Raw genomic sequence first — 27,097 nt, 5'->3', positions numbered from 1 at the left:
TTTTGCCCTAATTTCGCAATAATTAAATGTGATGATTTGTTCTTCAGTAATTAAATGTTTTTTTCTTTGTTTTGCCTTAATTTGTTCATCATAACTAAATGTGATGATTTTTCCTTTGTTTGCCCTGTTCATCCAGAAATGTTTGCCTATGTTCATCATGTAATTAAATTGTGATGATTTTTTCTTTGTTTGCCCTGTTCATAACAGTAATAAAATGTGATGATTTTTCTTTGTTTGCCTTAATTTGTTCATCAGTAACTGTGATGATTTTTTCTTTGTTTGCCTTGTTCATCAGTAACTAAATGTAATGATTTTTCTTTGTTTGCCTTGTTCATCAGTAATTAAATGTAATGATTTTTCTTTGTTTGCCTTGTTCATCAGTAATTAAATGTGATGATTTTTCTTTGTTTGCCTTGTTCATCAGTAACTAAATGTAATGATTTTTCTTTGTTTGCCTTAATTTGTTCATCAGTAATTAAATGTGATGATTTTTCTTTGTTTGCCTTAATTTGTTCATCAGTAACTAAATGTGATGATTTTTCTTTGTTTGCCTTGTTCATCAGTAACTAAATGTAATGATTTTTCTTTGTTTGCCCTGTTCATCAGTAAATCTAAATGTAATGATTTTTCTTTGTTTGCCCTGTTCATCAGTAATTAAATGTAATGATTTTTCTTTGTTTGCCTTGTTCATCAGTAACTAAATGTAATGATTTTTCTTTGTTTGCCCTGTTCATCAGTAACTAAATGTGATGATTTTTCTTTGTTTGCCTTGTTCATCAGTAACTAAATGTGAATGATTTTTTCTTTGTTTGCCCTTGTTCATCAGTAATTAAATGTGATGATTTTTCTTTGTTTGCCCTGTTCATCAGTAATTAAATGTGATGATTTTTCTTTGTTTGCCTTGTTCATCAGTAACTAAATGTAATGATTTTTCTTTGTTTGCCTTGTTCATCAGTAACTAAAATGTAATGATTTTCTTTGTTTGCCCTGTTCATCAGTAACTAAATGTGATGATTTTTCTTTGTTTGCCTTGTTCATCAGTAACTAAATGTAATGATTTTTTCTTTGTTTGCCCTGTTCATCAGTAACTAAATGTGATGATTTTTCTTTGTTTGCCCTGTTCATCAGTAACTAAATGTAATGATTTTTTCTTTGTTTGCCCTGTTCATCAGTAACTAAATGTAATGATTTTTCTTTGTTTGCCCTGTTCATCAGTAATTAAATGTAATGATTTTTCTTTGTTTGCCTTGTTCATCAGTAACTAAATGTAATGATTTTTCTTTGTTTGCCCTGTTCATCTGTAACTAAATGTAATGATTTTTCTTTGTTTGCCTTAATTTGTTCATCAGTAACTAAATGTAATGATTTTTCTTTGTTTGCCCTGTTCATCAGTAACTAAATGTAATGATTTTTCTTTGTTTGCCCTGTTCATCAGTAACTAAATGTAATGATTTTTCTTTGTTTGCCCTGTTCATCAGTAACTAAATGTAATGATTTTTCTTTGTTTGCCTTGTTCATCAGTAACTAAATGTAATGATTTTTCTTTGTTTGCCCTGTTCATCAGTAACTAAATGTGATGATTTTTCTTTGTTTGCCTTGTTCATCAGTAACTAAATGTAATGATTTTTCTTTGTTTGCCCTGTTCATCAGTAACTAAATGTAATGATTTTTCTTTGTTTGCCCTGTTCATCAGTAACTAAATGTAATGATTTTTCTTTGTTTGCCCTGTTCATCAGTAACTAAATGTAATGATTTTTCTTTGTTTGCCTTGTTCATCAGTAACTAAATGTAATGATTTTTCTTTGTTTGCCCTGTTCATCAGTAACTAAATGTAATGATTTTTCTTTGTTTGCCCTGTTCATCAGTAACTAAATGTAATGATTTTTCTTTGTTTGCCTTGTTCATCAGTAACTAAATGTAATGATTTTTCTTTGTTTGCCCTGTTCATCAGTAACTAAATGTGATGATTTTTCTTTGTTTGCCTTGTTCATCAGTAACTAAATGTGATGATTTTTCTTTGTTTGCCTTGTTCATCAGTAATTAAATGTGATGATTTTTCTTTGTTTGCCCTGTTCATCAGTAACTAAATGTGATGATTTTTCTTTGTTTGCCTTGTTCATCAGTAACTAAATGTGATGATTTTTCTTTGTTTGCCTTGTTCATCAGTAACTAAATGTAATGATTTTTCTTTGTTTGCCTTGTTCATCAGTAACTAAATGTGATGATTTTTCTTTGTTTGCCTTGTTCATCAGTAACTAAATGTAATGATTTTTCTTTGTTTGCCTTGTTCATCAGTAACTAAATGTGATGATTTTTCTTTGTTTGCCCTGTTCATCAGTAACTAAATGTAATGATTTTTCTTTGTTTGCCTTGTTCATCAGTAACTAAATGTGATGATTTTTCTTTGTTTGCCTTGTTCATCTGTAACTAAATGTAATGATTTTTCTTTGTTTGCCCTGTTCATCAGTAACTAAATGTAATGATTTTTCTTTGTTTGCCTTGTTCATCAGTAACTAAATGTAATGATTTTTCTTTGTTTGCCTTAATTTGTTCATCAGTAATTAAATGTGATGATTTTTCTTTGTTTGCCTTAATTTGTTCATCAGTAACTAAATGTAATGATTTTTCTTTGTTTGCCCTGTTCATCAGTAACTAAATGTAATGATTTTTCTTTGTTTGCCCTGTTCATCAGTAACTAAATGTAATGATTTTTCTTTGTTTGCCCTGTTCATCAGTAACTAAATGTAATGATTTTTCTTTGTTTGCCTTGTTCATCAGTAACTAAATGTAATGATTTTTCTTTGTTTGCCCTGTTCATCAGTAACTAAATGTGATGATTTTTCTTTGTTTGCCCTGTTCATCAGTAACTAAATGTAATGATTTTTCTTTGTTTGCCTTGTTCATCAGTAACTAAATGTGATGATTTTTCTTTGTTTGCCTTGTTCATCAGTAACTAAATGTGATGATTTTTCTTTGTTTGCCTTCATCAGTAACTAAAATGTTATTTCTTTGTTTGCTTGTATCAGTAACTAAATGTAATGATTTTTCTTTGTTTGCCTTGTTTATCAGTAACTAAATGTGATGATTTTTCTTTGTTTGCCCTGTTCATCAGTAACTATATGTGATGATTTTCTTTGTTTGCCTTGTTCATCAGTAACTATATATGATGATTTTTCTTTGTTATGATGCCCCCTGTTCATCAGTAACTAAATGTAATGATTTTTCTTTGTTTGCCCAGTTCATCAATAACTAAATGAATTTCTTTATCCAGAAAAACAGGGAGATGCGCTGACATGGATAGTATGTAGAGAAGCGGGACCGCAAGAAAAGTGTTGTAAGTACTCTTTACTTCGTAACATCACCTAGTATGTTAATTGTAATTTACTGCTGAGTATATATCACTGTGACCTATATTATAACTTTGTAACATCACCTGAGTATATATCACTGTGACCTATATTATAACTTTGTAACATCACCTGAGTATATATCACTGTGACCTATATTATAACTTTGTAACATCACCTAGTAGTACGTTAATTGTAATTTACTGCTGAGTATATATCACTGTGACCTATATTATAACTTTGTAACATCACCTAGTAGTACGTTAATTGTAATTTACTGCTGAGTATATATCACTGTGACCTATATTATAACTTTGTAAACATCACCTGAGTATATATCACTGTGACCTATATTATAACTTTGTAACATCACCTAGTAGTACGTCAATTGTAATTTACTGCGGTAAGTATAAATCCATGTGACCTATATTATATGACACTTGACCTAGTTCCATGAAAAATCTTGTTCAAGTTTATGAGGATGAAGTGCTTTAATGAATTCCTCAAACCACCTGACTTCAGTGTTATAAGCCTTTAATCATAATTCTTGATTAGATGAAGCAGCAACAGCAGCGTCCAATGGCGGAGGAGGAGGGAGAAGTAGTCAAGCTTTTTGCCAATCTGAGGACCTCCCCTTCTCTAGGATGTAGGTCAGTAACAATATCAGATAATGTAAACAATTTATATATCTGTGTACTTTCTTGCTCTGATCATAATTCGGAATACATTATACATAATCAGATCATAGTGTGCGTTAAGAATACTATTCCCTGCTAATAAAAGACTATGCCTGACCTGAACATGCATGTTCATGACTATATAGCATACGGCTGCATGGGGCCACAGTGGCTGAGTGGTTAAGATGTCCTGACATATTGCAACAAGCCCTCAACATCTGGGTCACAAATTCGAATCCCACGTGTGGCAGTTGCCAGGTACTGATTGCAAGTCAGTGTTTTTTCTCCAGGTACTCCGCTTTCCTCCACCATCATACCAAACACATCTTTAAATGACTGTGATTTTTAATAGAAAACTAAATAAACCAAAAGCCTATAAGGGTGCATGTATTAGGTAGATTTACGTAATTTTCACAAAATATAAACCTTGTTACATATTTGACATGTATAACATATACAAAACATTTTGGATGGCCCTGAGATGTGTGCACGAGGGGTCTTGGATTTGGAGGAAACTAGAGTTCTTGGAGAAAACCTAAATGATTTTGCAGGTGAGCCCCAGCTAGCTATTAGTGAAAGGAAGGACTAGCTTAATTAATATTTTTGTATTTATGGAAGGATATTGGGCTGGAGTATGCGATGAAAATCACAGAAATCTGTACAATTTGTAACCACAAAGCTAAACAGGACTTTTAGAGATCGAGGACGAATGATAATCTGGTAATCTACCAGATATCATATACGTATCACAATGCTTCAGTGACATAATCTCGTAATCTACCAGTCAACATATACGTATCATAATGCTTCAGTAAAATAGCGCTATAAAATTGACAAGAGTTTTCGTTTTCGCAGAGACAGCATTAAAATATACTGCAGTCTCCAAAAAAACATAGACATTAACACTCCCATCAAACTGCATACAAGGGAGCCCTTCATTAAAATACCCTGCTGTTAGTAAAGAGCCAAACCAATCAACCGATTCATTTTCAGTTTAAATATACTATTTCTATATATAGTTATTTATACAATATATTGTATATAACAGAATAAAATAGCATTTTTTGTTTCCTTCTTATTTAGTATCATGAGTGGTCCCCAGGGGCGGGGCATCTACATCCAGAGAGTAGGGCCACAGAGCCTCGGGGAGCAGATCGGCCTGGAGGTCGGAGACCAGATCCTAGAGGTCAATGGCATCAGCTTCCTGGACGTGTCCCATAATGAGGTATAAATCACATTTGTATGAAACTGTATAATTAGTGTAAGGATAATTCACGAATACTGATGCAACTTGAATCTTTATTGTACACAATACTTAAATAATTTCAGTAAACTTACATGTACTTAATACTTAATATTTCACTACTGAACAAGAGAGGATATTCAAAGTTGTGTGTACATTGCAAATTTTGTCTTTGCATTATACAGAGTTCCGTCTGTCTGTCTGTAACGCTTAGTTTCCATGCAATAACTGCCACAAATTTTAAGTGATATTTTTGTAACATGGTCAAATGGTTAAATGTGTCCAGGGCTCAGATGGTTTCGCTAGGCATTATAATCAAACCCTCTTTGGCAGAGTTATGGGCCTTTGATTAAAGAAAAATACCATTTTCCTCTGTTTCCGTTCAATAACTTTTAAAAATATAAACAGCTTTTCTAAAAACTTAAAACTTGATAACATGGTTAAATGTCTCAGTGCTTTGGCCACTAGTTCAATCGGCACTTTCATAGGACCCTATTTGGCAGAGTTATGGCCCTTTTAATAACTAAAGCAGGGGATAGAAATTCCATGAATTTGCTTGTTTTTATCTCAACTCACTCAATTTGTTGTTTTGATCCACTGAAAAACTTGCAATCACATGACATCATAAACAATGCCTATACACAATGGCAGATAACTCATTAATATTCATCTGATTTAATTACACGTATTCTGATTTAATATGATTTTTAATATTGTCCAGGCAATTGTGGCACTTAAAAGCAGCAAGGAACTTAATCTAGTCATCAGAAAGAAGTCGGTAAGTGTGCAAACAAGAGAGACAATTTAGGTAATCCCTGGACATGCATAGGTCCTATAAAGAAATAATATCAAAAAGAGGGATTTACGCTTTATATCACAGTAATAACAGATATACTTTGTAAAGAGATGGGGACATTCTGTTAATTTTCTAAATTGATAACAAATAAAACAAATTCCAGTGATAGATGGCATTAAGTAATTAGTAATTAATTTGTCACTAACAGTGAGACACTGCTTTAGGCCCATATATAACATCTACTGCTTTCGAAGCATTCATTACCAAAGAATTAAGAAATATTTTACTAGTTATATGTAAACCATTGAGTGTGAAATTTGATCTTATCCAGGGAATACATATCATACAATTTGATAGATCTTATATATCCAGGGAAAACATATTGACAATTTGATTGATCTTATCTAGGGAATACATATACAATTTGATTGATTTTATCTAGGGAATACATATCGTACAATCTTCTGCAATCAACACTCGGACTCAGACACCACGAGATCCTCCAAAACATGAACAGGTCGAGTCAAATCCTCTCCATGATGAGGAACGGGTGGATCCTAATCGTTACCGTGACCAGGAACCAGAATACGCTGTGGTAATGAAGGAGAAGAAGAAGGCAGCCCCGCCCCCTGCCCCCACCCTGGTGTCAACCCCCGCCCCTCCGCCACCCCCTCCCCCACTACCTGTGGACCAGACTACAGACAGGTATGGCTATAGTCACTACCAAGACGAGGATGAAGAAACTGTTATGGAATTATTTTGAAAAAGTTTTGTCTTGTGGCACTTAATATATCAATTATAATTATTTACAGATCATATTTTGATTAAGTTTCTAGTCAAATTTTCTTCAATCAGTAATATTTTTCTATGAAAGATTTCCTGCTTACTCGATGATACGCTAGTCATTTAATGCAGGGGAGACAACTCCACACACTGTAACAGTTAGATTAAAAAAAGTATAATTTTATTACACAACAGAGTAACCTATTTATTAAAGTGAACAGTCGGGCAAGGATGGCTGAAGTTGGTAAAAATGGTGTGAATGTATCCAGTATTAATTTCTTATGAAATAGAAAAATAAAATCTCTCGTCAAAATCTGTCTGCGTACGAAAAAAATTAATTTAAAGTATGAGAATTCTAAAACGTCCTCCCGGGCTCACTATGTCTGTGGTTACATTTCCACGCAGCCTCGCTTTCAATGCTTTCAACTTTACTCTAATGATCAGAAACTGGGAAACTAAGCAGAACTTGACCGTCCTATTAATATGTGAGAACTTTTGGAAGGCCAATAAACGCATTTAGACTGGTTTTCTTTGCCCGACTATTCACTTTAAAGTTACAATTTCTACTTATGTCTGGAGAAATGATTATATACCTTGGTAAATCAAATACAGCTTAACTGTATAATAATTATGGAAAAAAATACATCAATACTGATTTGCAGACCTGAATATCAATGCATGGTTATTGCATGTAGACATTTTATTTGTGTATTGTATATGTTTGTTTGATCATAGTTTATCTTCTTAATTCTGCACAATCATCACTTACTGCCTATATTTGACGTTTGAATTTTCTGAGCCGTCTAAATTCTAGTTTGATTTCAAGTAACTGTGCATGACTGCAATTACATATTTCTAAATCTATTTTATGAAGAAAAATTCTGAAGATTCAAACTGACAGAAAAGAATTTGAAGTGCACAGTTCATAGAAATGTGTATACATACCTTATAAGAAGTTGATTATATACAATTTATGCATGAGAGTATATTTAGATTCAGTAGTTTAGTCGATATCCTTTTGTGTGATATTCCTTCTGTCCTACCCAGCTTAATTTACTGTATGCCACTTTATCTTTATTTATAAAATATTTCTTGTGTTTATGTAATTTTCATCAGTTTATTCATTATATCAACATGTAAATATATGATAAAGCAATTTTGTCTGCTATTTTGCATTCATTTTAGATATGATATCAGTATTATTTGGTAAACAGTGCGTTCAAGCTCACTTGCGAAAATCTACATCTCATTAAAATAAAGTGGTTTACATTGTACTCCCTCTTCAAACTTCAGTATATATATCCAAGAATTAACATCAAAAATCTGTGGATGATTGGTTTTCTTTTATTCAAAATTATGTTGCTCATTTGTTAACGACACTGACAATTAAATATACATATGTATTTTGTTATTGGTTTTGTCACAGACTGTGTAAAACTTTGTTTTTCTCATGCAGTGACGTACAATGTTAAGAATTTTCTTAGCTAAGCAATGACATTTTTTTTCAAAGAGATTTCACATCCTGCATTGTTCTGATATACTTTCTAATCACCTGCATGTGTGTTGTACTACATCGTGTTTGTACTTTCTTTCTTTCCTGTGATAATCCCCGAGACAGGTCCAATTTGTACCTGTTCTTCTATATACAAAGTCAATATATAGATTGGTTTGAAAACAATAAAATACTACTTTCTATTTGTGAGAACTTTACCTGAACTAAGTTAAAACAGCGGTGGGCTTATTACTGAGTGTGGGCTTACTGATGGATGATTGTGGCCTTATTACTTACCTTCCTACCACTATACTGCTTGATTGTTATTCTGCTGTTTCATTGGCTGTTGTGACCATGCTTGACTTTGATTGGCTGTTGCATGTTTCTGTATGTAAATGTTGCATGTCTCTTTATCATAATAAATAATTTTTATCCTCCTGCTTGTGACTATTGTCTTCATTTTTAGGTCATCTGTCCCGAAGGGTCAGGATGACCTATTGTCATCATGCACCGTCCATTATCGTGCGCCGTCCACCTTGCATAAACTTTTCATTCAAACGACTTCTTCCCAATAACCAATACACCCAGGGTACTGATATTAGGCCTGTAGCATGCTGGGATGAAGGGCTACCAAGTTAGTTCAAATGAATGACCTTGACCTTCATTCAAGGTCACAGGGTTCAAATAAGCGAAAATCTTTTAAATAACTTCTTGTGAATATCTAAGAGGCGGTAAGAGACCTGATATTTCGCTGTGGCATGCTCGGATGAAGGGCTACCAAGTTTATATTTAAATGAATGACCTTGACCTTCAATAAAAGTCACAGGGGTCAAATAAACTAAAATCTTTAAACAAGTTCATGTAAATAACCAAAAGGCCTAGAGAATGGATATTGGATTTGTAGCATGGTGGGGATCACCTTCATTCATGGTCTAATTCATCAACTATATCGGAACCTGGACTTCTTCGAATAAAAGGAGTTCTTTTGTATTTCCTTAATTGTTTGCCACTGCTATATTTCTTTGAGGTGTTGTTTTGTGCCAAAAGTCAGGTGACCGTTAAGGCCCATGGACCTCTTGTTCTACCTTTAAAATGACAGATCTACCTAAATGTTTGTAGTCAAACTGTTAAGAATATATTTAAAAAACAAATAAAAATCTGTAAAAATTTAATTCATGGGAAATTGTAATTTATTTCATGGGAAATTATTATTGATTGTAATTATAACCTTGATCCTTACAATGTTGGGATTATATAATGAAAACAGCAAAACGAAAAACACAAAAAAAAAAAAAAAAACTGTAGCAAATGTATTCTCTTTAACTCAATGGACATGTACATGTATGTGTATAGACCTAGAAAACTGATGCAACGACAGTTTGAATAAAGAGCTGAAGGTCATGATTGAATGGAGTGTTGTCATTAGCAACACCTAACAGTATATTGTGATGAATCAGACATGCTATATTGTCCAGCTTGTCTCTGAATGAATGTGTTCTATAGAGTCAATATAAAGAAAATTTAGTGTCACATACATGTATGTACAAAATTAACATTAGCACTGTAGCATTATTTCTACAACAAAACAGTCAGGGTTAATAAATTTTCATTCAACTTCGGATATCCACATACATGTATGTAAGATTACATTAGTCGTCAGTGAAACATTCCTGTCACAGCGGTTTTAGCATGTAATGTTCCATAATTACCATTACACACAAAGCTTTGTGTTTATCTACGTAGACCGAAGACAAAGAAAAAAGCACCTGCCCCTCCGTCAGTACCTCCGCCAAGTGTCGACTTTACAGAAGGTAAGGTCGTTTAATTCCTTCGTGTTCAGACTGACCTTGTATCCCATGTCCTCGCCTAAATCTCAATAAACTGCATGTGACAAAGATGACTTTTCCTGTGGTGCATCATTCATTGCTGTAACCAAATTGATTCCTTGCTTAACTCATTGAGGTGATCCTATAATGGTTTGAAGAGTTTTGTGTTCGCTAAGTCTTCAACAACTTTGCTAACCAAGGTAAGCCAAGGGTATTTAGTCCGATTCTCTTCCTACTACCCTTGGCATATCTCATTTCAGAACAGGTGTTTCTGCTTTCCAATTCTAATTGGATGCAGCTAGGTTCAGGCGACCAATGAATATAGGAAGAGAATCGGACTAAATACCCTTGGCTAGCGAAGTTGGGTCTTCAAAATCAAGGACTTAAGAAAAGGACCAAAATTATCTTTGATCTTCTCTGCAATTCAGAAGCTCAATTTGTAGGGTATCTATTTACTCTTCAAAGAGTAATCAGGTTATGGGACTAGGACTATACACAGGCGTCTGCTTCTGGTTTGATAAAAATATAATAACCTACCCCTAGTAGTTCATATAGTAGGGGTAGGATATTTTATTTTTTCCAAAACCAGATGCAGACACCTGTGGACTATGCATATCCCTACACTTGTGGAGTATATTCTAAAGAACGAATGTCTGTCTCAATATCGTTACATTTACACAGTATTCTATAGAATGAATGTCTGTCTCAATGTCGTTACATTTATACAGAATTTCTAAAGAACGAATGTCTGTCTCAATGTCATTACATTTTTACAGTATTCTAAAGAATGAATGTCTGTAATGTCATTACTTTTTACAATTCTAAAGAACGAATGTCTGTCTCAATGTCATTACTTTTTATACAGTATTCTAAAGAACGAATGTCCTGTCTCAATGTCCTTTACATTTTATACAGTATTCTAAAGAACGAATGTCTGTCTCAATGTCATTACTTTTTATACAGTATTCTAAAGAACGAATGTCTGTCTCAATGTCATTACTTTTATTTACAGTATACAGTATTCTAAAGAATTACTTTTTATACAGTATTCTAAAAGAACGAATGTCTGTCTCAATGTCATTACTTTTATACAGTATTCTAAAGAACAATGAATGTCTGTCTCAATGTCCATTACATTTATACAGTATTCTAAAGAATGAATGTCTGTCTCAATGTCATTACATTTATACAGTATTCTAAAGAATGAATGTCTGTCTCAATGTCATTACATTTTACTTAATGTCATTACATTTATACAGTATATCTAAATGAGATGAATGTCTGTCTCAATGTCATTACATTTATACAGTATTCTAAAGAATGTCCTGTTCTCAAATGTCGTTTCTTTTTTATTTCTGTATTCTTATGTCTGGACTCATTGTCATCATGTCATTATCGAATTTATACAGTATGTTATACTAAAGAACTGAATGTCCTTTACTTTTTATACTGTATTCTAAAGAAACAATCTCAATGTCATCATTTATACATTTAATGAATCGAAATGTTCTGTCTCTCCAAATGTCATTTACTTTTATTTTCAGTTTTCTAAAGAATGAAGGTTTGTCCTCTCTCAATTGTCGTTAGGTTTATACAGTATGAAAATGGTTTATTTTTTTTATATATCTATCGTTACATTTATGACAGTACTCTAAGAGAGTGAATCTCAGACGTCAATGCGATTAACAGGACAATAAAGAGATCTAAATGAATGAATGTCTGATACTTTAGAGGAAGGGACATTTTATGGTGGAGATTACTCGGGGAAGAATGAATGACTGAGAGTGAAAGTCACAGACTGTAACATATAAAATCTCCAGGTTAAATATGTACTGTTCCTCAATGTCGTATAGGTCAGATCTCATGCCTTTGTTAAAGAATAGGTTAAAAAAAATCGTCATTACTTTTTATACAGCTGGACTAAAGAATCGACATGTCCTGTCTCAATGTCATAATACATTTATAATCTACAGGTAATTCTAAATGTGTAATAGTCTGTCAGGAGGTCTGACCATATTAAATTCTACAGGTGTAATGTATGAAATAGTTCAGAGGTCATACCATATAAAAATCTACAGGTTAAAAATGAAAATGTATAATAGTTCAGGAGAAGTCATACCTGGATAGGGATAGTCGGACAGAGAGTGAAGAACAGACTGTAACAGGTAAAATGTAATAATAGTAGAGGTCTAACCATTTACAATCTACAGGTAAAAATGTACAAGTAGTTCGTTCAGAGGTCAGGACACACTATAAATCTACAGGTAAAAACGTATAATAGTTCAGAGGTCATACCATATAAATCTACAGGTAAAAATGTATAATAGTTCAGAGGTCATACCATATAAATCTACAGTAAAAATGTATAATAGTTCAGAGGTCATACCATATAAATCTACAGGTAAAAATGTATAATAGTTCAGAGGTCATACCATATAAATCTACAGGTAAAAATGTATAATAGTTCAGAGAGGTCATACCATATAAATCTACAGGTAAAAATGTATAATAGTTCAGAGGTCATACCATATAAATCTACAGGTAAAAACGTATAATAGTTCAGAGGTCATACCATATAAATCTACAGGTAAAAATGTATAATAGTTCAGAGGTCATACCATATAAATCTACAGGTAAAAATGTATAATAGTTCAGAGGTCATACATATAAATCTACAGGTAAAAATGTATAATAGTTCAGAGGTCAACCATATAAATCTACAGGAAAAAATGTATAATAGTTCAGAGGTCATACCATATAAATCAACAGGTAAAATGTATAATAGTTCAGAGGTCATACCATAAAATCTACAGTAAAAAGTATATGTATAATAGTTCAGAGGTCATACCATATAAATCTACAAAAAATGTATAATAGTTCAGAGTCATACCATATAAATCTACAGTAAAAAATTATAATAGTTAGTAGGTCATATCATATAAATCTACAGGTAAAAATATATAATAGTTCAGAGCTCATGCCATTTAAATCTATTGGTAAAAATGTGTAATAATTCAGAGGTCAGACCATATAAATCTTCAGATAAAAATGTAAAAAATTCATAGGTCATACCACATAACTATATTCGTAAAAATGTATATAGTTCAGAGGTTATACCATATAAACCTACAGGTAAAAATGTATAATAGTGCATAGCTTTTTCCATGTAAATCTACAGATAAAAATGTATAATAGTTCAGAGGTCATGCCATGTAAATCAACAGGTAAAAATTATAATAGTTTGTATGTCGTACCATTCAAATCTACAGGTAATAATGCATGATAGTTCATATATGTAGGTCATACCTTATAAATCTACAGGTAAAAATGTATAATAATTCAGAGGTCATGACATATTTCTACAGGTAAAAATGTATAATAATTCAGAGGTCATACCATGTAAATCTACAGATAAAAATGTTAACGTATATAGTTCAGAGGTCATACCATATGGATTTGCTACTACAAGTTTGTAGTTAAGTCACAAAGTCTGCAAAAGTTGCAAATTATGTATATTTAGATGTAAGTGTCACTCTAAATCAATCTGATTAAAATACAGATCCTTATACCCACTCCGTTATATAAAGGATCTGACAATATCCCATAGGGGGTCACGTCCAGATGACCTTTATACCACGTGGTCTTCATATAGGATACATTTTCTACACCTTGTCACATCCATTGAAAACGATATTTCGTCCCAGTATACTTATACAATTAGCTTTATTGTGCTGTTTGGGCGAGATGGCTACGTAAACCAAAATAATTCTGACAGTTTTTTTCAAAATATTTCGTCCCTGAAATTCACTGTCAAAATTTTGCAAGTAGAGATTTGATTGGCTTTTTTAAAAGGTCACCTGGACATGACCCCTAATGGGATTTTCTCAGATCCTCTTATCAAACGTAGTAATAATAAGGATCTGTATTTAAATCAGATTGCTCTCTAAATATACATAATATACATGAAGATATATAACATTACCTCATAATAAACCTTGTATATCACTTATAGGAACTCGTGATGTAGAGGGCACTGCTAGACTGGAGAAAATCCTACAGCAGAAACAGGCGAGCCAGCGTCAGATTGAAGAGAGGCAAAGGCAAGAGGTGAGAGGTCATAGGTCATACTCAAGGTTTACACTTTAGCCTAGTAATATCACCATTATCCTATGAGGAATAGAAACGATACATTGTAAGTTGCTGAAGAAATCACTCAGCTCACTCTACAAGACATTTAAGATTTATAAATTACTAAATAAATATATATTAATCACTCAGATATAGAATAATGAAAAGTTTCGAATTAAGCAAAACACTTAAAGCACTGGCTGGTTTTAAAAGGGCTGTATATTGTTGCATGGTAAATGTGTTAGGCATGTTTGGTGTCTAGAGGATTTCTTGTTGTGCTGAATTTAACAATTAGTGTTTGATTAGAAGTATAGGAGGAAAAAAACAATTAAAATTCGTGTCAGTATAAGTTATGTAGGTGAAAACCAACTTCTTAGATTCTGCATTAGAATGCAATGTATGACTTGTAATAAGGTGTATGAGAGTAATCGGAGGAAGAGAAATGCCCTGGAGCATAAATTACTACAAGAAATCCGTCAACATAAGAGGAATTCTAAAAAAGACGAGCTCAAACTGAGGCAACAGCGGCGACAACAGGATGAGGATGAGATGAAACGGGAGGTCAGAGCCGTGGTATCATTATCACACAGCTTATCTCTTCATTTTGTCACCGACCAGTCTCACCCTTTTATTGTCACCAACCAGTCTCACCCTTATGTTGTCAATGCGACTAGTCTCACCTTATATAGTCACTGGTCAATGTCAAGGTCAATGTCACCTTTATATGATTATTAGTCACAGGTCAATGTCAAGGTCAATGTCACCCTTATATTATTATTAGACACCAGTCAATGTCAAGGTCAATGTCACCCTTATATTATTATTAGTCACCAGTCAATGTCAAGGTCAATGTCACCCTTATATTATTATTAGTCACCGGTCAATGTCAAGGTCAATGTCACCCTTATATTATTATTAGTAGACACTGTCAATGTCAAGGTCAATGTCACCCTTATATTATTATTAGACACCCGTCAATGTCAAGGTCAATGTCACCCTTATATTATTATTAGTCACTGGTCAATGTCAAGGTCAATGTCACCCCAATATTATTATTATTAGTCACAGGTCAATGTCAAGGTCAATGTCACCCTTATATTATTATTGGTCACCGGTCAATGTCAAGGTCAATATCACCCTAATATTATTATTAGTCATCGGTCAATGTCAAGGTCAATATCACCCCAATATTATTATTAGACACCCGTCAATGTCAAGGTCAATGTCACCCTTAGATTATTATTAGACACCTGTCAATGTCAAGGTCAATATCACCCTTATATTATTATTAGACACCAGTCAATGTCAAGGTCAATGTCACCCCAATATTATTATTATTAGTCACAGGTCAATGTCAAGGTCAATGTCACCCCATATATTATTATTAGTAACAGTCAATGTCAAGGTCAATGTCACCCTTAGATTATTATTAGTCAAGGTCAATGTCAAGGTCAATGTCACTCTTATTGATGCTGTGAAACAGCATTCTTAGGTACACTCGGAGAGCCTGTGCACATCAAAACAATGAAACCTCTCCGCGATGAAAATTAAAAGTTGTTTTGTTCATTTCACGTAATACTCAATGGTATAAAAAAATAAAACCCTAATATTCAAAACCACAGACATAGAATTTGCACATACGTATACACCATGGATGGAATGTTTTAAGTGTTCAGTTGGGACTTTATGATATTTTGTATTACTCCGAGAACACTGTTCTCCCAAAAAATCACGAACAATGCCTTCTTCGCTGTCTTCCTCGCGACACTTTCGATGATTGTTTATTTGTTTATTTAAATTTTACGTAATTCATGCTAATGATCGATTATTGTAATCAAATGTTAGGAAGGTAACTGTAAAAGAAAGTTCTTATAACGCTTATAAAGTTTTTTGTGTTGGTTGTATTGACGAACTATATCTGAGATATTATTGCGCAGTAAAAGTTAATAGTTTAAATTTGAGTATGTGCTTCCTCCCTTGATCTGTCACTGGGAGTTCTGTCTTTTGTTTATCGACAACTGCGGTATATTGAAAGGGAAAAAGTACCAAATCTATTAACATAAACTTACAAAATATAATGATAATATAGATCTATTTATGTACGAGTAACTTAAAGTGACAAGTGAACTTATATTGCCGTGTAATGTACATTTACGGTAGCCTTATGAAGACTTGCTAAAGTCTGATGTATTACAGGAAGTTTTCTTGATGATAGCGTTCTTATGAATTAAAAAGAAATTTGAATGTTATAAGTAACCAAATAATGTACCCTTTACTTGACAAACGTATATGGCCATGTTTTATTATAAGTCAAAAGTCGGCAAAGCAAAACTCACGATACCGTAAATGTTCTGCACGATAATATCTCGCCAACCAGTTACTGCTATAGGCTTACGAAGACTTGCTATCCGATACATTACATGAAGTTTTCTTGGTGTTAATGGCTAGCGTTCTTGTGAATTTAAAAGAAATCCGAGTGATATTCGTAATGAAATAATGTACCTTTTATTTGGCAAAAGTATCTGGCCATGATTTATTAGTCAAAAGTCGTCAAAGTAACCCATGTTAGTTTTCTAAAAAGGAAACCAAAACATATCCGGAAATGGTATATTTCTAATGTTATATTTTTCCGAAAATATTCTTCAATGTTAAGTGGATATTAAGATACGAAAATGTTTACCTATTATTTTTTTGTCTTTGAAGAGACATTGATGAAATTGATAATTTAGCAATTAATAAAGAATTATAAAAAAATGATACTCAGATTCTGAACGGTTTCATTGGTGTTGAAATCGTTATTTCAAAAATAATTTAGAAATAAAATTTGTTACAGTTATTTCAGGATAATAAATTATTCAACTTATTGTTCTTGAAAAACTTCAAATATCATAAAATAAATAAGGTATATCGTAAATATTTTTTATCAAACTCTGAAATTCAACACTGCACACTTATGTATAGTTTACTAAATTCTATATTTAAATGAAAAACCAATTTCTTTATTCCTTTGTTTGAGTCCTTCATTCACAGCATCTATGAGTGGCCTTGGCACTTTGATATTATTATTAGTCACCGGTCAATGTCACAGTCATTGTTACCCTTACATAGCCATGCATTGGTTAATGTCATCGCGAAATGTCCTCCCAATTTTATAATTTTAACAACACACATCTATAAAATCTTTATATAATGATTTCAACATTTTTTCAAATGTTTTTCGTTTTCCCCACACACATGCAAAAATATGTATGAATAAGTAATGTACTATAGTTATATGCTTAGAAGTTTTACTCTAAGTATGTAGTGTTTTAGTATGGTGTGTCATGTCCTTTGTTGTTTACCCATAGCTACGTACCAATAGGGTATTGTAGTAACACAAAACTTTGGTTAGGATATCAGGGTAAGACTTCAAATTTTCCTAAGTATTGGAGTAACTGAGTTAATCTTTATTTTCATTTTATCACGCTGGTTCAAGTTAACTGGTGAATTACCTTGACCTTCATGGTAAAATATCTTACAAACTTGTAATTTCATCAAAAGAATTATTATACAATCTCTTAACAGGTAATTGTTTATCAAATAATAGAGGAGCTTTTTTTGCCTATTTAGTGTTATGTATTTTATCTAACTTGAATCCTTTTTTTCCTCTTTTAGTGTTTTGTATTTTATCCAACTTGAATCCTTTTTTCCTCTTCTATTTAATATTTTGTACTTTTACTATATATGTTGTATTGTATTGATAGTCAAATGACCGTTACGGCCCATTTGGCATCTTGTTAATTTGATCTTTTAATGAACAAGGCATGTTGAATACATAAAAAGTGCAATGTATTATCTAAGATACACTATGATGTGTATTAATGTAACTGAAATAGTTTTTGTTGAATTTACTAAATTAACCAGGTAGGCAATACTTGGCAAGGCCCTCAAGCTCTCTGGTATATTTAATTATTTTTTTGTACAGTTAATCAACAAAGCTATTCGACAAATAATGACTATTTCATGTTTCTCGATTTAGTCTATTCTGATCTTTTTTTTATGATGAACTGTTTTTGTTTTCATTATTTGTAATTATAGTTATTAATTGATTAATGGGTCAAAATATGAATTTGAATTGATTAACTCATACATATGCATGTACCTATATATGATAATAGTATGCTATTCTAATTTTTGTCCCAACAATTTTTGCATGAATGATTTGATTTTTTTGTGTATTTCAATATCTTATACATTGTATGTTCAAAATATGCATGTGCTCCACTATTGTATAATACAGTGTTTCAACTATTTACCTGTACAGCATGACAACTATTTACCTGTTAAGCATGACAACTATTTACCTGTACAGCATGACAACTATTTACCTGTACGCTATGACAACTATTTACCTGTACAGCATGACAACTATTTACCTGTAAAACATGTCAACTATTTACCTGTTAAATATGACAACTATTTACCTGTATGACATGACAACTATTTACCTGTACAGCATGACAACTATTTACCTGTACAGAATGACAACTATTTACCTATACAGCATGACAACTATTTACCTGTACAGCATGACAACTATTTACCTATACAGTTGACAACTATTTACCTGTACAGCATGACAACTATTTACCTGTACATCATGACAACTATTTTGGGGTACAACTTGACAACTATTTACCTGTACAGCATGACAACTATTTACCTGTACAGCATGACAACTATTTACCTGTACAGCATGACAACTATTTACCTGTACACAATGACAACTATTTACCTGTACAGCATGACAACTATTTACCTGTACAGTATGACAACTATTTACCGGTACAACATGACAACTATTTACCTGTACATCATGACAACTATTTACCTGTACACATGACAACTATTTACCTGTACAGCATGACAACTATTAACCTGTCTGTACAGCATGACAACTGTTTACCTCTACAGTATGACAACTTTTTACCTGTACAGTATGACAACTTTTTACCTGTACAGCATGACAACTATGTACCTGTACAGAATGACAATTATTTACCTGTAAAGTATGACAACTATTTACCTATTTACAGCATAGAGAGGCATTTATGTCTAAATACTTTACATCAGTTGAGAATATTACCCAACGAAATGATCAAATGTCAAAAGGACTGCCTATGTTCCTATTGTAGTAACTAGAAGGTGAACAGTTGAAACAATCTGTAACATATATGTGTGCTTTTTCACCATTTCCATGCTCACTAGACGGAACTAAAAACATGGACGCCATTATATGAGGCAGATTTGACCTCAGAAGAGAAAGTAGGCTATGTTATTGTACTTTAACTACATAGAGGTTTTAAGTATGAATTATGTTTTCTATTGTGGTATTGTTTCTATGCTATTATCAGGAAAACAAAGATATCCATGAGAGGGAGAGCCATGAGAGTCATGATTTCAAGGCAGGTTAACGGACATTTTTTGTGCTCCTCATGAAAATTGTATTGCTATTCCTGGTAGTTGAAGAGCTTAAGGCTACAAAGCTTGATAGAATAAATTACATGTACTGTACCCTGACCTTCATTGAAGGTCACATGAGTGTTAAATAGACTAAAAAAATTCAACCACATAACTAGCTAGGTAGTTTTGACGTCATAATCTATATATGATTGCCTCAGTAGACGGAAACGTCACATCTGAGCCACATTTCTACCATTACAAAATCTTAAATCTTACTTATAGTTTTATCATTAAAAGTTATGATAGGAAGTCATTCATAGAGGATCGTTAACATGATGACTTTGTGATGTAAAATTTATCAAACAAGTTCAATAATTTGATATGCCACTCGCCTTTTACTAATATACAGTTTATATATAAGAGACCAAGAGACCATGTATTAGGCCTGTAAGATGCTTGGATGAAGGGTTCTCTTATTCTGCTGAATGTACTTGAACGTCAGTCAAGCTAGGTCACAATGTCAAGTACATGTATGCAACAATCTTTAGATAACTTTTTGTTTCATAACTTAGAGGCCAATAGACCTGATATTGGGCATGCTAGGATCAAAATTAAGGGCTAGCTAGCAAGTTTTGTCTTTGAATGACTTTGTAAATTTACAAATGTCTGGCATGATTGACTAATTTCAGAGTTTTTATGTAACAACCAGAAGGCCTTTAGATATTGTACTATACCTGGGCATGTAGTAGCATGGAATGAAATTACCAGGTAGCTGGTTAACAATACAGGACCAAGACTATGATTTATTGTTTAGATATTTATATAGTCTTTATTCGTTACAGTCAGACATACTACGGGGGAGAGGTCGACCCCTGAGGAAGGCTGACCTTGAACTTGTAGGACCAGATCCAGGTTTTAGCCCTCCTGTCAAGGTTGGTATTTTTTGTGAAATACAACAACAGTTATCATGCAAACATTACCTTGTCTGATATATAATTAAAAAGTTGTCGTGAATTTCTCAATAACAGATAACTATGAATTTCTCTGAGATTGTATGATTTGCACTTATTCCATTATACTAGTACACCGGTACTTGTTACTCAAGACACAGTGTTGTTTATTGAGATTATCTTTATTTTACCTTACCTAAAATAAATACTTGCAATTGTTATTATGATCTTGACATGAATAAGTGTAATTAACTTGACCTTGACCTTATATTTGGTTACAGAGCAATCCATCATCTCCAGCCGGTGGATCAGAGTCGGAGGAAACGTAAGTTATATACCTTGTAATCAGACCTGGTATAATCCTACATTCCTGATACACCTATCATATGGATACCATCTTATGTTGAATGCCAAATACAATAGGCTGTCAACTGTAATCAAATATTCTTCATGAAATTCTGGTAAATCAGCTAGATCTCATGGTCACCTGTGTATGTGTGTAGCTTATAGCATGGTGAGGCATTTGGAAGGTGGATCGGTCTTCTGTCAGTAATTCATCTAGCCATATATATAGTAGCTATGACCTTTATTCTATTTCAAAACCATTGAAGAGACATACGAATGGTGGTCTTAAAAATCTCTTGTTCATTTGATGTCAGAAAAAAGTTTGTTGTCAATAACTAATGGGCCCAGATCTGGCCCCGATTTCTGGAAACAAACTTAGGTCAAAAACTGACTTAAGTCATGAATTTTCATTTGAGTTACATAAAGAGAAAAACTTAACTTTTGACTTAAGTCTGCACTTTTGTTTCACGAAATCGGGACCTAATATTGGGCATGTAGCATGCTGGCTGAAAAGAATCTCAACTTTCAAATAATTGACCTTGACCTTCACTCAAAGTCATTCAATTAATTTCCATTGGACGTATGTATGTGTGTTAGGGGAGGGATGTCAATTCTGTGCTCAGGTGAAAAGTGTCTTAGTTAATCTTGTAGTACCTTTATCATTTTATCATTTACCTGTAATTAATCATTGATCACCTGTCTGTGACCAGGATTAGCCCGCGGGTTTTCTGTAAGTATACTTTGTGTTGGGATGTAAGGTTCATTCTGTTTTCTCCCCTACACATGTTTTTTTCCCACTCACAAGGCATGGATACAAAGTACAAGTAGCGTTTATTTTTATTATTTCTTGTTGCAAAGATATTACCGTAGTAACGGTTAATCCTGAAATATCACCTGTCACTCATCGTACATTTTCGTTGGTTGTGATATAATTTTTTTTCCACAAGATATTTTATTTAACATTGCAATGATTCAAGTATTATGATCAACCATGATTTTGATTTGATTTTCATGATCCTGGGGCCTCTGACCTCAAGTCCAGTACATTGACTTGTGGTCTATATGCCAGCATTATCAATATACCAGTTATAACATCATCTGGTCATCTGAGCTTTGTATAAGTACTGAAATAAGATATATTAATATTGAATAATGTGACATTAAATCTTAGTTTTCTTAAATATGATACTAAAAATATCTTATCCTGATATGTTCAGAATTCTTTGGCAGTTTCCAATTTTGTACTTTCATTAACAAATTATCATTATTATTTTTGGGGCATACTAAAATGATGATTTTTATCTTATGTTAACAGATACTTATATCCTAGCAATTAGAGTCAAGGTGTTTCTGTTACCATGGTAATATTGTGTTCCAGTTACCATGGTAATATTGTGTTTCTGTTACCATGGTAATGTTGTGTTCCTGTTACTATGGTAATATTGTGTTCCAATTTCCATGGTAATATTCTGTTTCTGTTACCATGGTAATATTGTGTTCCTGTTACCATGGTAATATTGTGTTCCTGTTACCAGGTAATTTCATGGCAATATTGTGTTCCTGTTACCATGGCAATATTGTGTTCCTGTTACCATGGCAATATTGTGTTCCTGTTACCATTACCATGGTAATATTGTGTTCCTGTTACCATGGTAATATTATGTTCCTGTTACCATGGTAATATTGTGTTCCTGTTGCCATTACCATGGTAATATTGTGTTCCTGTTACCATGATACTATTGTGTTCCTGTTACCATGGTAATATTCTGTTCTTGTTACCATGGTAATATTGTGTTCCAGTTACCATGGTAATATTGTTTTCCTTTTGCCATTACCATGGTTATATTGTGTTCCTGTTACCTGATGGTAATATTGTGTTCCTGTTACCATGGTAATATTGTGTTCCTGTTACCATGGTAATATTGTGTTCCTGTTACTGTAGTTATATTGTGTTCCTGTTGCCATTACCATGGTAATATTGTGTTCCTGTTACCATTACCATGGTTATATTGTGTTCATTCAAAGTCATTCAATTAACGTAGACCGTCCCTTCTGTGACGTCATACGTTTGTTACGTCGCTATCCGAATCCCGGCAAACGTATTTTATTTCTCCGTACCCATCTATTACTACTCGCTTCTGAAATCGGCATTCGAGCAAGTATTTCGTCTAGAACCTTTTCGAGTGTTTACTTGAAGTGTATCAATATAAAGGTGTGCCAATCGGTAAAAACTAACAAGGGTAGATGAATAACATAAAACGTTGAAAAGTGCTACAGATTCGCCAATTTTTTAACATTTTCAGACCAAAATTTAAGGGGTTGTAGGAAGCAAATCGGTCATGATTTGAAAAATAATGCGGTGAGGTATACTTTTTATTGGCTTTTCGTATTGCAAATAAGCCAGTCTTCATGGAAATTCTAAAACATCGATTTTTCTTGAGATCATTTTTTCAGAAAAAAAGAAACATTACTATTTTTATGCAATTTTTCACTAAAATTGGGTCCGGACTTAATTTAAAAAAAACGATATTTCGTTTTATTGTGAAAAACCCAGCTTATTGGATAGATGCTACAGGGAGGAAATATTATTCATTTAAAACCCCTTAAAATCCGGATTATTAAGTCATTTGTACATATCTTTAAGCAACCCTGGAAGAAAAATTAACCCGGTGACATATGATTTTTATGCGGTTTTTGTGATCAGGGTATATCTAAAATCAAAATATCAAAAAATGAACGAAATCCATAAGAGGAAACCAGAAGGGACGGTCTACCTTAATGCCCATTGGAAGTTTGTATGTGTGTATATTAGGCCGTCCTTACATGACCATAGCTGTTAATAGAACGTTAATTAATCAAAAAAACAAAAGTATATTAGGTTACTGGTATGTTATGTAAGGGGAGGGATGTCAATTCTGTGCTCGGGTGAAGTGTTACCATTATCGTGATTATATTATGTTCCTGTTACCATGGTAATATTGTGTTCCTGTTACCATGGTTATATTGTGTTCCTGTTGCCTTTATCATGGTAATATTGTTTTCCTGTTACCATGGTAATATTGTGTTCCTGTTACCATGGTAATATTGTGTTCCTGTTACTGTAGTTATATTGTGTTCCTGTTGCCATTACCATGGTAATACTGTGTTCCTGTTACCATTACCATGGTTATATTGTGTTCATTCAAAGTCATTCAATTAACGTAGACCGTCCCTTCTGTGACGTCATACGTTTGTTACGTCGCTATCCGAATCCCGGCAAACGTATTTTATTTCTCCGTACCCATCTATTACTACTCGCTTCTGAAATCGGCATTCGAGCAAGTATTTCGTCTAGAACCTTTTCGAGTGTTTACTTGAAGTGTATCAATATAAAGGTGTGCCAATCGGTAAAAACTAACAAGGGTAGATGAATAACATAAAACGTTGAAAAGTGCTACAGATTCGCCAATTTTTTAACATTTTCAGACCAAAATTTAAGGGGTTGTAGGAAGCAAATCGGTCATGATTTGAAAAATAATGCGGTGAGGTATACTTTTTATTGGCTTTTCGTATTGCAAATAAGCCAGTCTTCATGGAAATTCTAAAACATCGATTTTTCTTGAGATCATTTTTTCAGAAAAAAAGAAAACATTACTATTTTTATGCAATTTTTCACTAAAATTGGGTCCGGACTTAATTTAAAAAAAACGATATTTCGTTTTATTGTGAAAAAACCCAGCTTATTGGATAGATGCTACAGGGAGGAAATATTATTCATTTAAAACCCCTTAAAATCCGGATTATTAAGTCATTTGTACATATCTTTAAGCAACCCTGGAAGAAAAATTAACCCGGTGACATATGATTTTTATGCGGTTTTTGTGATCAGGGTATATCTAAAATCAAAATATCAAAAAATGAACGAAATCCATAAGAGGAAACCAGAAGGGACGGTCTACCTTAATGCCCATTGGAAGTTTGTATGTGTGTACATGTATATTAGGCCGTCCTTGCATGACCATAGCTGTTAATAGAACGTTAATTAATCAAAAAAACAAAAGTATATTAGGTTACTGGTATGTTATGTAAGGGGAGGGATGTCAATTCTGTGCTCGGGTGAAGTGTTACCATTATCGTGATTATATTATGTTCCTGTTACCATGGTAATATTGTGTTCCTGTTACCATGGTTATATTGTGTTCCTGTTGCCTTTATCATGGTAATATTGTTTTCCTGTTAACATGGTAATATTGTGTTCCTGTTACCATGGTTATATTGTGTTCTTGTTGCCTTTACCAAAGTAATATTGTGTTCCTGTTACCATGACAATATTGTGTTCCTGTTACCATGGTAATATTGTGTTCCTGTTACCATGGTGATATTGTGTTCCAATTTCTATGGTATTATTGTGCTCCAGTTACCATGGTAATATTGTGTTCCTGTTGCCATGGTAATATTGTGTGCCGGTTACCGTGATAATATTGTGTTCCTGTTACCATGGTAATATTGTGTTCCGGTTACCATGATAATACTGTGTTCCTGTTACCATGGTAATATTGTGATCCATTTCCATGGTAATATTGTGTTTCTGATGTCATTGTAATATTGTGTTCCTGTTACCATGGTAATATTGTGCTCCTGTTACCATGGTAATATTGTGGGTTACTCATTGGAATATTGAAAATATTTTCTTTTATTTCAGCACCTATTTCTGACATTGATGATTATGTTGTGGAGAAAAGAAGAGGCCATGATATGGATAATTCTGAGGTTACAGATATAGACAGTGTCAGACCACTAGAAAATTTACCGTACAGCTTTATACAGTAGCATCCTTAATTCCAGGCACCTAATGTTGGTCTGTGATATATAAACATTCATAAACAACATAATGGAAGAATAGACAATTTAACATCATCATTTATATTACCCTTTATTGTTAGTCACCACCTACATCACCTTTTTAAAATCTACATGTATTACTGATCTTTTCAATTTATAGCCCTTGGTTTTAATCGTGATTTTATTAATGTCATTGTCTCATTATATAATGATATGTACAGTGCAGTTCTTTATCAAGGTTTTATTTCAAAATGGTTTCCTATATGTCAGGGAACACGACAAGGGAGTATTCTCTCTCCTTGGCTTTATTCTGTGTACATTAATGATTTGTTAAATGAATTATGTTCTTCTAAGTCTTCTGTTTTCATTCAAGACGTTAACGTCACTTGTCCTACTCAAGCAGACGATATAGTTCTTCTTTCACTATCTAAACGTGATCTTGACAATTTAATGTATACTTGTTATATATATAGTTGTAATTGGAGATTTGAATATAATGCTTCAAAATCTATTGTTATTGTTTTTAATGAAAAAAGAAGTGCTTTTGTCAATACGAAACGTAAGTGGTTTCTTGGACCAAAAGAGGTAGTAGAGTCCTCTAATACTACACATGTTGGTATTTACGTGGACAAGTTTCGTCCTGGTCGTCCAGAAATGGACGAAATTGTGCATAAGTTGCGTGGACAAACCTTTGCGCTTATGCAGTGCAACTTGCTTGGCACAGGGATTAACCCCCTAACAAATTTAAAACTTTATAAGTCTATTGTTCTTTCTAGAGCTTTATTTGGTTGTGAGCTCTGGTTTGCACTTTCTTTAACCGATTTGCGGCGACTAGAGACTACCCATCATCTATGTACCAAACTTATACAGAATTTTCCAATACGTACTAGATCAGATATTGCATTGGGAATGTTAGGTATAGTATCTCTATCTGTATATATTGAACAATGTAAGTTAAGATTTTTTTGCTGCTCTGTGTAAATGTCAAGTCTGTATGTACTGCGAAGCAGTTGTTTTTGTTACGTCTATACCACATGTATTTAGGTATATATATAAGTCGAAAACAGGTTTTATTTTCGACGTATGGAATATTTTTTCATAAATACAACTTGCAGTCGTTTGTTTATGATTACTTAGAGTCAACCTGGATTCCAAGCAAACGTACATGGAAATATATTGTTAAAAATGTCTTACTTCTTGAGGAAAGTAATCAATGGAAACAGCGTCTGACATTAAACCCTGAATTG

At 33.1% G+C, this 27,097-nt stretch overlaps 1 protein-coding gene across 1 annotated transcript in view; it reads left to right on the top strand.

Moving 5' to 3' along the window:
- Window positions 1–26,798, top strand: part of LOC138329770 (harmonin-like) — a 45,433-nt gene extending 18,635 nt beyond the window's left edge. Inside the window, 13 exon segments of the mRNA XM_069277061.1 lie at window positions 3,270–3,300; window positions 3,302–3,352; window positions 3,912–3,997; window positions 5,108–5,249; window positions 5,989–6,045; window positions 6,506–6,768; window positions 10,082–10,149; window positions 14,177–14,271; window positions 14,707–14,865; window positions 20,577–20,666; window positions 20,966–21,009; window positions 21,740–21,759; window positions 25,711–26,798. Coding sequence (XP_069133162.1) covers window positions 3,270–3,300; window positions 3,302–3,352; window positions 3,912–3,997; window positions 5,108–5,249; window positions 5,989–6,045; window positions 6,506–6,768; window positions 10,082–10,149; window positions 14,177–14,271; window positions 14,707–14,865; window positions 20,577–20,666; window positions 20,966–21,009; window positions 21,740–21,759; window positions 25,711–25,838 — 1,234 coding nt within the window. The 3' untranslated portion in view covers window positions 25,839–26,798.
- The last annotated feature ends 299 nt before the right edge of the window (window positions 26,799–27,097 follow it).

This window comes from Argopecten irradians, chromosome 8 (assembly GCF_041381155.1).
Source record: "Argopecten irradians isolate NY chromosome 8, Ai_NY, whole genome shotgun sequence".
Classification (NCBI taxonomy): domain Eukaryota; kingdom Metazoa; phylum Mollusca; class Bivalvia; order Pectinida; family Pectinidae; genus Argopecten; species Argopecten irradians.
Note: the sequence above shows the minus strand (reverse complement) of the source record. Positions and strands in the feature narration are given on the sequence as shown.